Source organism: Cyprinus carpio, chromosome B11 (genome assembly GCF_018340385.1).
Source record: "Cyprinus carpio isolate SPL01 chromosome B11, ASM1834038v1, whole genome shotgun sequence".
Lineage (NCBI taxonomy): Eukaryota > Metazoa > Chordata > Actinopteri > Cypriniformes > Cyprinidae > Cyprinus > Cyprinus carpio.
This window is the reverse complement of record NC_056607.1, coordinates 24551566-24565897: the sequence shown is the minus strand read 5'-3', so window position 1 is coordinate 24565897 and position 14332 is coordinate 24551566. Positions and strand designations below refer to the sequence as shown.

General features: G+C 36.4%; 2 protein-coding genes across 3 annotated transcripts in view; one reads left to right on the top strand and one right to left on the bottom strand.

Annotated features, from left to right (window-relative positions):
* sos1 (son of sevenless homolog 1 (Drosophila)) overlaps nucleotides 1–4955 on the bottom strand; it is a 46905-nt gene extending 41950 nt beyond the window's left edge. Inside the window, 1 exon segment of the mRNA XM_042733474.1 lies at nucleotides 4867–4955. Coding sequence (XP_042589408.1) covers nucleotides 4867–4953 — 87 coding nt within the window. The 5' untranslated portion in view covers nucleotides 4954–4955.
* Nucleotides 4956–5038: 83 nt separating this feature from the next.
* Nucleotides 5039–13733, top strand: rfc4 (replication factor C (activator 1) 4). 2 transcript variants are annotated; one of them, XM_042734700.1, is made up of 11 exons: nucleotides 5039–5168; nucleotides 7287–7401; nucleotides 7601–7679; nucleotides 8983–9062; nucleotides 10530–10649; nucleotides 10898–11041; nucleotides 11111–11231; nucleotides 12416–12541; nucleotides 12613–12693; nucleotides 12764–12877; nucleotides 13504–13733. In XM_042734700.1, the coding sequence occupies exons 2-11, from the start codon at nucleotides 7295–7297 to the stop codon at nucleotides 13597–13599; spliced, it is 1068 nt and encodes a 355-aa protein (XP_042590634.1). In that variant the 5' UTR covers nucleotides 5039–5168; nucleotides 7287–7294; the 3' UTR covers nucleotides 13600–13733. The 2 variants fall into 2 exon arrangements, with proteins under 2 accessions (XP_042590634.1, XP_042590633.1); XM_042734699.1 differs by lacking the exon at nucleotides 5039–5168 and adding an exon at nucleotides 6960–7119.
* The last annotated feature ends 599 nt before the right edge of the window (nucleotides 13734–14332 follow it).

The window sequence follows — 14332 nt, the reverse complement described above, 5'->3', positions numbered from 1 at the left end:
TAAACTAACTCCAAAAACGTTAATAAATAAAGAAAAATTAAGATAAAAAAAAAAAATTAAATAAAACACTTATTAAAAATTTTAAAAATCATGTCAAATTGAAATTAGTAAATAACTGCAAAAAAGATCTAAACAAAGCACTTACTAAAAATGAAATCATACAAATGTAAATTGCAAAATGAAAAAATCTAAATAAAACAATTTTACAAATGTAAAATTAAAACAAGTAAATAATTTCAAAGCTAATAATCACATTTAAAATTCAAATACATAATTTAAAACAATCTAATTAATCAAAAATAATACTTAAATTATAAAAATGTAAATAAAAATAAATTAATTAAAAGTTGTAATAATGTAAATAAATATGAAAAAGTAAAATGTGTAAATAATTGCAAAAAATCTAAATTAAGCATTAAATACAATTTACATCATAAAGTAAAACTAAAATAAATAAATTTAAAATAAATAAATAAAAATCTAAATAAAAATGTGAGTGAATTAAAAAAGTCAAAACAAGTTAAAAATAATATACTTGTAAAAAGTTAATTTAATCAACTAATGAGACATTTTCAAATCAAAATAAAGCTCTTACTAAAAATATTTAAATAATACAAATGTACAATTAAAATAAATAACTTTAAAATTAAAAAACTAATTCATTAAGTTAAACCAATCATAAAGGTCCAATTTAATATATATATTAAAAATTGCTTACTAAAAAATATTTTATGTTTTGCAAGTCATGTGATCATGAATCAAAGAAACATAAACATATGAATATGCTGTAAAATTAGATTTTTCAGAGGTTAGAAGACAATATTTGAGCTCGAAGGAGAAACACAGAAACAGAACTCCGTCGACGGGTCGTTCTGCATTATGATGGACAATATCATCTATATCTACAGCCAAACCCAAGTTTATTCTTCAGCATTTCTCACATTATCACGGTTTATTCACTACAGTTTTAGAAAATGGTAATAAAACAAGAGCAGAACTCAGAGTTAAACTGATTTCTGAAGATCATGTGACTGATTCTCTCGTGGCCAGCGCACTCTTCAGCAGTTCTGGGTGAACTCTTGCATCTTTGTCATCACTTGGCCATTTGACTTATAGCTCGTCACAAACAGATTTCCCAAAGGCTTATACTTCCTTTATATTTATAAACTGAGCACTGCAGCAGCGCGGGTGTTTTTATATGAATGTATCTTTGAAAGAACCGACCGTCTTCAGAAAAGCTTTGATGTTATTCCGTCTTTCCTGTGACGCCTGATAAAGTAGCGTTTGTTTATTGTATTACAGCCGTTACCGTGGAAACCGCTATATCTCGCTCCAGCAGCGCCTCCTGCTGGCAGAGCATTAATCTGGAGTCTGTCAGTGCACATGAACGAGTCACTGGGCTGCTACTACTACCTGCAATAATTTGCTCAAACTCACTTTTATGAGATGAATGGAAAAAAAGAAGAAAATCAGCCCAAAAAATCTGCGTCATGTTATTTTTAATGGGATGACCCTGACCAAAATATAATGCTGAGAACGAACACTTGTGTAAAATTAAAAAATACTTCAAATCACCATTACAACCTGTAGATGGCAGCAGAGGAGCACTTGTTAGCTTATTAATCATTTATACATTTTCCTTTATTTTGAAATCATAAAACAACAACGAAAAAATCTCTATTATAAAATATCAAATCTTTAAGAAATCAGATTTGGTCCGTTTTGTGTCTGAAGTGAGAAGAGTCACAAAGTGCTTTAAAACAAACTTTTCTTCAATGTGCGACTAAATCACACACAATCACTGAAACTGTGGATCTGATCCATACAAGACTACAGCAGAATAACGCTACATTTAATAAGAGTACAATATACACCTCTTCTACATAAAAATCAGATTTTGGACATGTTACTGTTGTTAAAATAAACTTTGTAAGCTTCCCAACTCAAGCTTAGTGCTTCACTGTCAAACGCAAACAAGAAATGAACATGTAATGTTCTTAGTAACTGCACTTATTAATGTCATTTTTATCGTGTGTATATATATATATATATATGTGTGTGTGTGTGTGTGTGTGTGAGTTGCTAAAGGAAGGTGGGTTTGTTGATTAATGAGGTTGTGATGTCACTGCGTAATCATGACGCAAACTTGTGTCACATCATCAAATCTCAGCAAAAAATATACTTTATATATGTTCATTTAGATATAATAGTTCATTTATGTTCATTTATTAAAATATAAATGACTGTATTTTTAATACATTGAATTATTGAACACTTGCACTTTTTTGAATATTTACAATTAAAAAATATATATTTAATAGCTAGTAAACTAGTAATACTACACATTCTCAACAATTGTGTTTTAATAAAGTCCCTTACAGCGTACTAACAATCACTGGTACAAGATACTATCAGTGAGCATCATAAATGAACAATTATTCAGTTATTATTATTATTAATTAACTGTTAATAGCAGCTCCGTTCGTGTGATGTGTGTACTGCTACACAGCTTTAGTTTCCTCTTCTTGTGTAATTTAGACGGAAAATGTGTGCCTTTTTATTGTCTGAGTCACTTATCAAAAGTTGCAAAAAGATGCCAAATAAACAGTAGAAATATACAATCATATTCATAAGCTACAGGAACGTAAAAGGTCCTCATGGTAACACGTCAAAATATAAGCTCTACTTCAAACTGTAATAATATTTCACTGGTTTTACTGTATTTCTGATCAAATAAACACAGCCTTGGTGAGCAGAAGAGACTTTAATAATAATAATAATAATAAATGACTAACCGCAGCTATAACCTGAAGATGAGCATCATCCACTGACTGACACTAAACCTCAGAACAGACACGCTGCTGATGACCGGACATCAGCTGACCGACCAAGCGTCACTTAAAATATAACTATCTACCCTGAGTTCATCTGAGATTAGGATGAGTTTGTTTCTTCATCAGGTTTGTAGAAATGTAGCACTGCATCAGTGTCTCAGCAATGGATGCTCTGCAGTGAATGGGTGCCGTCAGAATGAGAGTCCAAACAGCTGATAAAAACCATCACAATAATCCACAAGTACCCACAGCACACTCCATCCATCAGTGAACATCTGGAGCAAGACAAAAGATGAAACACATCCACATTAAGACGTTTAATCACCTCAAATACATAGAGTCTATAATCCATAATAACACTTAAAAAACCAAAAAAGTGTTCTGGTGTGAATCAGGAGAGAAATCTGCACAGATCAAGCAGCGTTTAAAGTGTTATTATGGATTATGGACTCTATGTATTTGAGTTATAAGTGTCTCGATGGATTTTGCATGAGGGCGAATACGAGTGTTCTGAGTTTTGCTGTTGCTATGGACACAGCCACACAAAAAAAAAAAAAAAAAAACCAAAACACTCCCACACACACAGAGAGCGAGATCAAAAACCACACACAGAGCCCCCACACTCTATATGCGCACAGCTGGAGATCAGCAGCTGATCATCTGAGCACACAGACACAGCTTCACGAGATCAGCTCATCAGTGACAGCCTGAGCCATTTCAACACTGACAATCCTTTCAGCCGATATGATTTATGATGCAATCATTCTGCATATATTCCGTCACTTATACACCAAACAGTAACCAGGCCTGTCAGAACAAGCCACCATCAATACAACCTCACAGGTTTCCTCAGAAGTCTCAATATAACCACATAATAAATTAATAACTACAATTATGTGTATCCAACTCACTATACAGCAAATCCCAACTGTAACAAAAATGTAACTACAGTACATTACCACACAGCTTTCTATACAAAGATGATACATTCATACATTCTTCTCATAAACTTTTATATATCACAGTATATAGCAAATCTCACCTGCTTTATATTGTTATAAATGTACTGATATCATCATCATTAAATGGATATATATATATATATTTGAATTTGACGTTCTGCTCCGATTCAAGACTTTTTAACAGCATCATCTGTGGAAAGGCAAAGCTGTATTCCATTAGTGATTATCAGTATCAGGACGTCACCGTCTCAGTTTAAAATCTACCGAGGGTCAGAATGGATAGAGAGCAATATTCTGAATAAATATTACTGGGAACAATCACGAGATCGAGCATCAGTTTTGTGTGCATCTCGTTATATCGAAGAGCTGGGTCTCAAAAACAGATTCATTTCAATGTGATTTAAAACGACTCTTTTATATTTATCCACTAGTATGCAGAACACTACGTCACTATATCATCATAAACAGACGAGTACAGTGTTTTAGATCTGCTTCGTAAACAGACACAGAATAAATGTTGGAATATTGAATCAACACTAGAATTGATAAAATTCAAGTTATACCCAGCCCTATATATCTGTGTCCCTGCAGCACAGAAGCAGTCATCAGTAGCACAGGTATATTTGTAGCAATAGACAACAATACATTGTATGGGTCACAATTATACATTTCTCTTTTATGACAAAAATCATTAGGATTTTAAGTAAAGATCATGTTCCATGAAGATATTTAGTAAATCTCCTACCGTAAATACATCAAAACTTAATTTTTGATTAGTAATATGCATTGCTAAGAACTTCATTTGGGACAAATTTAAAGGTGATTTTCTCAATATTTACATTTTTTTGCACCCTCAGATTCCAGATTTTCAAATAGTTGTATCTCAGACAAATATTGTCCTCCTAACAAACCACACATCAATGGAGACATTATTTATTCAGATGATGATGTGTCATGTTTTCCCTGCACTCGCAACACTAAGGTCGTGGGTTCGAATCCCGGAGGGTGCGTGAACAGATATAACGGATGTGACGTGTGGTGGTTGATTGATTGATTGACAGCTGTCTCACCTTGTTGAGTGACGGCACCAGCAGTCCTCTCCATTTGGGCGCGTTCTCCTCGCTGTAGAAATCATACTGGAAGGGCGCAGCCTGCATGATGTGTGATGTGTGTGTGTGTGTGTGTGTGTGTGTGTGTGTGTGTGTGTGTGTCACATCCACCTGATCCGACACACCAGAGGAGGAGGAGGAGGAAGAGCACACCTGTCTAGAGTGACCATCGCATCCTCCAGCGGAGCTCCAGTGTGTGTTATCGATCAGTTATCGGTCCCCGAGGCGATCAGTGCGCGCGCATCTCCTCAGATATCGATCAGATATCGATCGGCGCGATCGGGCTCGGCTCGCTGGGACTCCGGTCACAGAACGGATCCGTGTGTCGGGTTCCGCCGTGTTTGGGTCAGATCTCGGTGTTTTATCGATCCGCGTTCATTCGGGCGGTTCACGAACATGCGCAGTAAACCGCCTCAGAAAACTCTCCGCGTTCCGCGTCACCGAGCCTCGCGCCGCTCCTCGAGGTCCACCGCGAGCGCGGGAGCATCGGATGGAGCGCAAAAGTCCAAACTGAGAGGAAACCCGAGGGGGTAAACGCGAGAGTCTCTCCGCGGTTTGAAAGAGACGAAGCAAAAACACTGTGCGTGTGATGACGCAATGACGCACGGGCGGCGCAGGCACACTTAACAGAGCGCCGATGACTCCGCCAGCAGGAAAATCCAGCGTAATAAATATAAAACAATAAATATATCAATATATATCACATTCAGTGAGCATAATAAAGTGAGATATGAAATATACATTAGGAGAAAAACGAAAGAACACGCTTAGAGTTTGACACATGTACATTTTTTTTAAAAATCACAATAGTTTGGATACACTCCGTGATTTTGATTTCAGACACGACACTGATTTTTAGTTTTTAAATTTGCTTGATCTCTGCTGTGAGACTGCTCTGAGTGTGATGACGTAATGACGTCAGACTAAACCAGCGGAGCGCAGGGACGCCGATCGCAGATCACTCCCATCAGCAGAATAACACAACACTGCAACACATTTCATCTAACATGGGTTTCTACTCCTATAATAATAGTACTCTACTGTTATATGTATTATTTATGTGCCTAACTTTTAAATTAACTTTAATACGTTTTTATTTATTTTAACATATTCATTTTATTTTAATCTTATTTTATTACAAATTTATTTTCTAATATAATTAGTTACTTTTATTTAAAAATATTATTTCATTTTTATTGTATCAGTTTTATCTTTAATTTTAATTAAATTTTAATATTTGTTTAATTATTACAATTTAACACAAATTGGCATTTTTATTTATTTCAATGTATTTATTTTATTTTAATCTTTTATTATATCTTATATTCTTTTATTTTCTTCCCATAGCATAATTTATTTTAAAAATATATTTCACAATTAATCAAAATGTAACAATTTTAATCTTTATTTATTTGATTAGTTTAAATATATTTAGCTAGCTAGTGTATTACACTTTAATATATCTTTAATTTGCTTTTTATTATTTTTATTTTAATCTATTCATTTATTTTAATCTTATTTTTATTTATTTATTTTATTATTTGTATTTTATTTTAATCTATTCATTTATTTTAATCTTATTTTTATTTATTTTATTATTATTTTTTATTTTAATCTAATTCATTTATTTTAATCTTATTTTTATTTATTTATTTTATTATTATTTTTTATTTTAATCTATTCATTTATTTTAATCTTATTTTTATTTATTTATTTTATGATTTTTTTATTTCAGTCGATTCATTTATTTTACTGTTATGATTATTTAATAATTTGTTGTAGTAATTTAAAAAAAAATCCCCAGTTCCTCCCAAGGTTTCTTCATTAGCAGAAGTAAGTGCTCACTATTCTTTTGTAACAATATCTTTAGTAAAAAGCCTATACAACTTTTTAGGTTAGTTCAAAAATAATGCATTTTATGAACACGCAATGATGGTTTGTCTTCGAAATAAGTTTTCCTGGCTGTGTGGCAGCATTACGAATAATATTAATGTTATTATGATTACAAACAAGCGTCATTTGATGATCACGAGCCGCCGTCACTCGCGTCAGCGGCGCGCGCCAGTGACGTAACACGTGCCGACGTCATCATCCGCGCGTCTGGCGGGAATCCGACGCGGCTCGCGGTCTGTCAACAGTTTCAGAAGAGTGCGATTCGTGTTTGATTTTAATCATAAAGTGATTTATTCTGAATTCTCTCCGCGTCAGCGTCAGGTGAGCGCGTCTAACATCCGACTAACAGCGACTGAACGGAGATACGAGACGAATTCTGACTCTAATGACGATGATGATGAAGTCCAGATAAATAATCACGATGAAAAATATCATAATTACTAATAGACAAGAGTGTTTTGTTTAATCTGAAGCGTGTGTTTGCACAGGAGGAGACATGCAGGCGTTTCTGAAAGGATCGCAGAGTGTGAAAGCTCAGAAACCCTCCTCTTCATCTTCAGCTGGAGAGAAGAAGCAGAAGGCGGTGCCCTGGGTGGAGAAATAGTGAGGCCTCACCACATCTGTGCAGAGAATAACACTTTCATTCAGCAGGACATGTATAATGTTACAAAAGAGAATCCTGAACAACTTCTACTCGACTGTTTTCAACAATAAACAGAAGAGACTTGTTTGAAATCATCAGAAGTCTGTCTGTGGTGTGTGTGTTCTTGTGTTATTTGTGATGTGTGTGTGCTCTCTGCAGCAGGCCGAAGTGTGTGGATGAAGTGGCCTTCCAGGAGGAGGTGGTGGCAGTACTGAAGAAGTCTCTAGAGGGCGCTGATGTGCGTGACGCTCGGTGATCACATGACATCTCACAACCAATCAGCAGCCGGATCCTTCCTCTCGGTTATCATATAAACACACACACTTACAACAATTGAAACAAAATAACCAGTAATATAAATAATATATATTCATATACAGTATTAAAAAAAAAAAAAAAAAAAAAACATTTTATTTCAATTAGTTACCAAGTCAAATGTCTAAATTTTCATCTCGTTGAACTTGATTTAAGTGAAAGTGAAAGTGAAAGTGAAAGTGACGTGACATTCAGCCAAGTATGGTGACCCATACTCAGAATTTGTGCTCTGCATTTAACCCATCCGAAGTGCACACACACAGAGCAGTGAACACACACACACTGTGAACACACACCCGGAGCAGTAAAATAAAATTACTAAAACAAAATATACAAACCTTAAACTTTTTCTATTGTAATAAGTTGCCAAGGCAAAACTTCTCATTTAATTTAAGTACTAATATTACTAAAACTCAATATAAAAAAAACTTAACTTATTCTCTAATTTCTCTTTTTTATGTTGAAGTACTACATTTACTAAAACTGAAATAAAACATGATTAAAACCCAATTGGACATTAAAAACAAACAAAATAACTAAAACTTTAACTAATTTTAAAATTAACATATAAGATGTATAAATAAGAAAGAGTGCTGAAGTACTAAGATTGGCAAAAATCTAAATTATGTGCCAAATATTTGTTTTGTTGAAGTATTATTAATAAAACTTGATTTTTTCCTATTTTATTCAGTCGCCAAGACAAAAAATTAAAACTTAAAACAAAATCAAAAACAAAAAAAGAATAAAAAAACACAACAACAAAATGACTAAAATGAAGTGATAATTGAGAATATCAAAATAAAAAGTAATTCTTAATATTAACTGGTTGGACATCACTGAAACTGAACACTGTCTGTTTTCTTCTGTAGAGCTGCTTTAGGTTTATAAACCATCAACTCTACACAGTTACTGAACTGATCTGAAATCATCTGTGCTGAATGAGTACAGGGACGCTAAAGAAATCACATCAAACCCATCCAGAAATCTCGTAATCTTTTAAAGCTAGATTTGATCACGTGGTGTTGAGCAGATGTCGACTGACTCAGTGCATCTTCTGTCAGACTTATTTTATTGGACTGTCCCTGTAGAAAACTCTTTTTTTAGAATTTTACCAGGAAAAGTTTTAGAATTGTAATCATGTGTTAATGTGAGAACACTTGTGTGATATAACGTGTTTGCTGGTTTTATTGTATTTGTTATGCAGTGATGATAACGTGTCGTTGCAGCTGCCCAACCTGCTGTTCTACGGTCCTCCTGGAACCGGAAAGACGTCCACCATCCTAGCGGCCGCCAGAGAGCTTTATGGGTGAGTGTTCCTGACGCCTGGACCTGTCCCCATAACAACTGTCCGTTCTGCCATCATTTCATGCCACTGAATATAATCATGATATAACAGCACAATAATGCAAGAAGGCCTACACACTTCCAACTTTTGATTCTTAAGAATATGTAGATCATGGGAATTAAGTGTCAAAATATTAGATGTTTTGTATTATTGTGTATCTTGTTTTATATTATGTAAACAAAAACATTATTTTGGATTTTCTAACAAAAAATGCACCAGAAATAATGAGATCATATATATTGTGTGCTAAGTTGATATTATTGCGACAGGCCTACTGATGCTGATGTGTGTGTGTGTGTGTGTGTGTCTGTGTGTGTCTGTCTGTGTGTGTGTCTGCGTGTGTGTGTCTGCGTGTGTGTGTCTGCGTGTGTGTGTCTGCGTGTGTGTGTCTGCGTCTGTGTGTGTGTGTGTGTGTGTGTGTGTCTGTCTGTGTGTGTGTGTGTCTGGTGTGTGTTGTGCGTCTGTGTGTGTGTGTGTGTGTGTGTCTGTGTGTGTGTGTGTGTGTGTGTGTCTGTATGTGTGTGTGTGTGCGTGTGTTTCTGTGTCTGTGTGTGTGTGTCTGTCTGTGTGTGTGTGTCTGTGTGTGTGTGTGTGTGTCTGTCTGTGTGTTGTGTGTCTCTGTCTGTGTGTGTGTGTGTCTGTGTGTGTGTGTGTCTGTGTGTGATTGTTCTGTGTTCTGTGTCTGTGTGTTTGTGTGTGTGTGTGTCTGTCTGTGTGTGTGTCTGTCTGTGTGTGTGTCTGTCTGTGTGTCTGTCTGTGTGTGTGTGTCTGTGTGTGTGTGTGTGTGTCTGTGTGTGTCTGTGTCTGTCTGTGTGTGTGTGTCTGTGTGTGTCTGTGTCTGTGTGTGTGTGTGTGTGTTTCTGTCTGTGTGTCTGTGTCTGTGTGTGCGTGTGTGTGCGTCTGTGTGTGTGTGTCTGTCTGTGTGTGTGTCTCTGTGTGTGTGTTCGTGTGTGTTGTCTGTGTGTGTGTGTGTCTGTCTGTGTGTGTGTGTGTGTGTCTGTGTGTGTGTCTCTGTGTGTGTGTGTTCAGTGTGTGTGTGTCTGTGTGTGTGTGTGTTCAGTGTGTGTGTGTGTGTGTGTGTGTGTCTGTCCTGTGTGTGTGTGTGTGTCTGACTGTGTGTGTCGCTGTGTGTGTGTGTGTCTGTCTGTGTGTGTGTGTGTGTCTGTGTGTGTGTGTGTGTGGTGTGTGTCGGTGTGTGTCGGTGTGTCTGTGTCTGTGTGTGTGTGTGTGGTGTGTGTGTGTGTGTGTCTGTCTGTGTGTGTGTCTGTGTGTGCGTGTCTGTGTGTGTGTCTGTGTGTGTGTCTGTGTCTGTGTGTGTGTGTGTGTGTGTGTGTGTGTGTGTGTGTATACGTGTGTGTGTGTGTGTGTGTGTCTGTGTGTATGTGTCTGTGTCTGTGTGTGTGTGTGTGTGTGTGTGTGTGTGTTCAGACCGGAGCTGTACCGTCAGAGAGTCCTGGAGCTGAACGCGTCTGATGAACGAGGGATACAGGTGATCCGAGAGAAGGTGAAGAGCTTCGCTCAGCTGACTGCAGCCGGAGCACGTCCAGAGTGAGTGTGTACTCCATATATACACCAGAGACGGCCATCGTTTGGATTTATCCAGTCCTAGATTCAAGTCAAACAGTTATTCTGTGTCTCTGATGATCAGATCAGCTCACACTGACATGTAGAAATTCAACACTGATTTAAAGAAAGCTGCGCAGGTGTCGGCCAGCACTCAGAGTGTTTGTTATGGGATCAGGACTGGTTATGGAGCACACTGACTGACCGGCGTGTGTTTCCTCTCTGAACCGCAGCGGGAAGCCCTGTCCTCCGTTTAAGATCATCATCCTGGACGAGGCGGACTCTATGACCGGCGCGGCTCAGGCGGCTCTCAGACGCACCATGGAGAAAGAGTCTCGGACCACACGATTCTGCCTCATCTGCAACTACGTCAGCCGGTCAGTGTGAGCACCAGCAATCCCATGAGCCTCTGCTGCTGCACAGACTAACTCCTGCCGTCTGTACAGGATCATTGAGCCGCTGACCTCCAGATGCTCCAAGTTCCGCTTCAAACCGCTGGCCAATCACATCCAGCAGGAGCGTCTGCTGCAGATCTGCGGGAAGGAGAACCTCAAGTACACCACAGAGGTGCATGGACAGCTTCATTTATTTCATCCTTTACAGTTTTTCATTTTAATTCTTTTATTTGTGTTCTTCTTTTTTTTTTAAATTAATTGTTCATTTATTTTATTCATTGTGTTCTGTGTGTTTGTTAGGGATGTAACAATATTATCAATATCACGATAGCAAAACTGTCTCAATATTATCGCGGTCACATGACGATAAGAAGCGATAGGTCTTCAGAGCAGAAAGTGTAGTGTTTAAAATATATTTAATCTTCTTATTCTAACATAAAAGGTGTTTAAAGTTATGTTTAGGCACAGTATCTATCAAATGAATGAGTTTTAATTTTTATTTAATCTTTTACGTTTGAAATTTTACTTTTTTCATTTTATATATATTTTTTTATTTGTATTTAAAAAAAAAAATTCACTTATTTTATTCATTTTTTATTTAATCTTTTACATTTTTAATTTTATTTTTTAAATTTGTGGGTTTTTTTTCTTTCTTTTTATAACTTTTATTTGCATTATTTAAATTATTTTTAATGTATTTTATTCATCTATTGTTTATTTTACACATTTAAAATTATGAAATAATACTTCAATTTTTTATTATTTTTGTTAATAAAAAAAAAATCCTAATTACTTTTCACAGAAATATATCTTCATTTAAAAGTTTTAATTTTATTTTAATTGTTTTTTTTTTCTTTTTTTAAATTAATGATTAAAATTTAAATTATTTAATTTACTAATTTTCTTATTTTATGTTTTCACTTTTTTTATTACATTTTTTTTTTATTTTTACTTATTTTTGTTGGTGATGGGAAAAATCCCAATTACTGTTCACACTTGTTATACAAATATATACATTCATTTAAAAAATTTTTTTTTTTTAATTTTACTGATTTTGAATGTACTTTTTTTTTTTTTTTTTTTTTTTTTTTTACATATTTTTTATTTTTTCCATTTTTTATTTAATCATCATTTAAATTATTTTTTTATGAATTAATGTATTATTTTGTTTATTTTACAAATCTGTTTAATGTTTTGTTTTTCATTTATTTTTGTTGTGATATTGGAAAAAATCCCAGTTACTGTTCACACGTTGTCTTTATAATGTTTGACTGATAAAACACTGCTACAGAAACAAGGTGTGTAGTGTAAATTGAATAGATATTTTGTCAAGCGTGTGTCTTGCGTGTGCGGCAGGGCATCGAGGCTCTGGTGAAGGTGTCGGAGGGAGATCTCAGGAAGGCCATCACTTACCTCCAGAGCGCCGCCAGACTCAACACCGAGCAAGAGATCACCGAGCAGATCATCATCGAGATCGCCGGGGTGAGGGATCCTTCCTGACGGAGCTCGAGCGTCTCCGAGACGCATCTTAACTCTCAGACTCTCTGTTCCAGGTGGTTCCTCCCAAAGTGATCGAGGCGCTCCTCCAGATCTGCTGCAGAGGCACGTTTGAGAAGCTGGAGCTCGCTGTGAAGGTCAGTCATCTCTGAGGGGCTTCTGCATCTCTGCAGCTCTGGTCAATAATCCCGCTCTTGATATGTGCAGGACATGATCGATCAGGGATACGCCGCCACCAACGTCCTCAACCAGTTACACGACGTCATCATCGACGAGAAGCTGAGCGATAAACAGAAGTCTGTCATCACGGAGAAGATGGCTGTAAGTCTGCAGAGACGGAGGAAACCAGCAGTTTGTTCTGTGTGTTTGATAGGGATCTAACGATATTATCTCGATATGAAACGATAGGTCTTCAGGGCAGAAAGTGTAGTGTTTAAATCATATTGAAACATAAAAGGTGTTTAAAGTTGTGTTTGGGTCATTATTCTGTCAAAGGATCTGCTTCATCTCTTCATCAAGTCTGTTTCAAAGTGAAGCACACACTTGGTTCAGACGATCAGCTGCTGATCCGGTGTTTTCTGTCTCAGAAGGGCTTGCTTCACACTGAATGAATGCAGTCAGCTCCTTTATTTCACCTGCTGTGAGTTTAGAGCAGACAGCAGTTCTGCTTTATCTTCACAGTGTTTCTCTAGATTTGTAGTGAGGGGGGTTTTGTAAGCCTGTTTTCACTGAAGCTGGAGTTTCCTTCAGAATAAAAGCTTCAAGTGCAGCATCAATTACTGACAGCTACAGGTTTAAACACACTCCAGACTCTAAACATCTCTCTCAAGTGTAGAAAGTAGTTTTCTTAGTTAAGAACATGGTTGCAGCTCTTCATTTCAAACTCTCAAACTGCATTAGAATATATGGTGAGCTTTGATAAGGTCCCTGGTGTTTGTGTGTTTCAGGAGGTGGATAAGTGTCTGTCAGACGGCGCGGACGAGTATCTGCAGTTACTGAGTCTCTGCTCCGTCATCATGCAGCAGGCCACACACAGCACCTGAGCGACCAATCAGCTGCTCCGTCACACTTCAGCCGACCAATCGGCTCGGGCGCTGATTCCACACACGGACGCGTAGACTGTTGTTTTCAACTTTTTGTACATGTAAAGTTTGTAATTAAAAACAGTTCTTTCTAATACGGGTTGTGCAGTGTTTTTAATCACTTAAAGGGACAATTCACTCAAAAAGGAGAACTCTGTTTGCTGGTCCACATTGACTTCCAAACAAGCAGCTGTTAGGTTTCCCACATTCTTCAAAATATCTTCTTTTGTGTTCCGCTGGAAAAGAAACTCACAGGTTCAGAGCCACATCAGAGTGAGCAAGGGTACAGTTACAGAAAAACAGAAAAGGTTTCATGATCTAGATGACCAGAAAAATAACAGAAATGCTGTATTAATGCCCGGCCAGTAGGTGGCGATGTCCCTCAACAAATACACACATGCTTATATTTTTGTTTTATTTGGAGACGATAACAGTATAGTTTCCAAAAACTCGTTTTCAAAGGTTAGTGTTTTTAGGTCCACAAAATGCCATTTTTGTGTAAATAAACGGCTGAAACACAAAAAGTTTTCAGTTTTTTTGAGTTGAAAAGAGTGTTCTGTAAACACCCCCCCCCCAAAATAATGACAGAACTATCCCTTTAATATTTTCTAAATATCATAATTAGTGCTGTCAAACGATTAATCACATACAAAATAAAGTTTTTGTTTGCATAATGTATGCGGTGTGTGTTCTG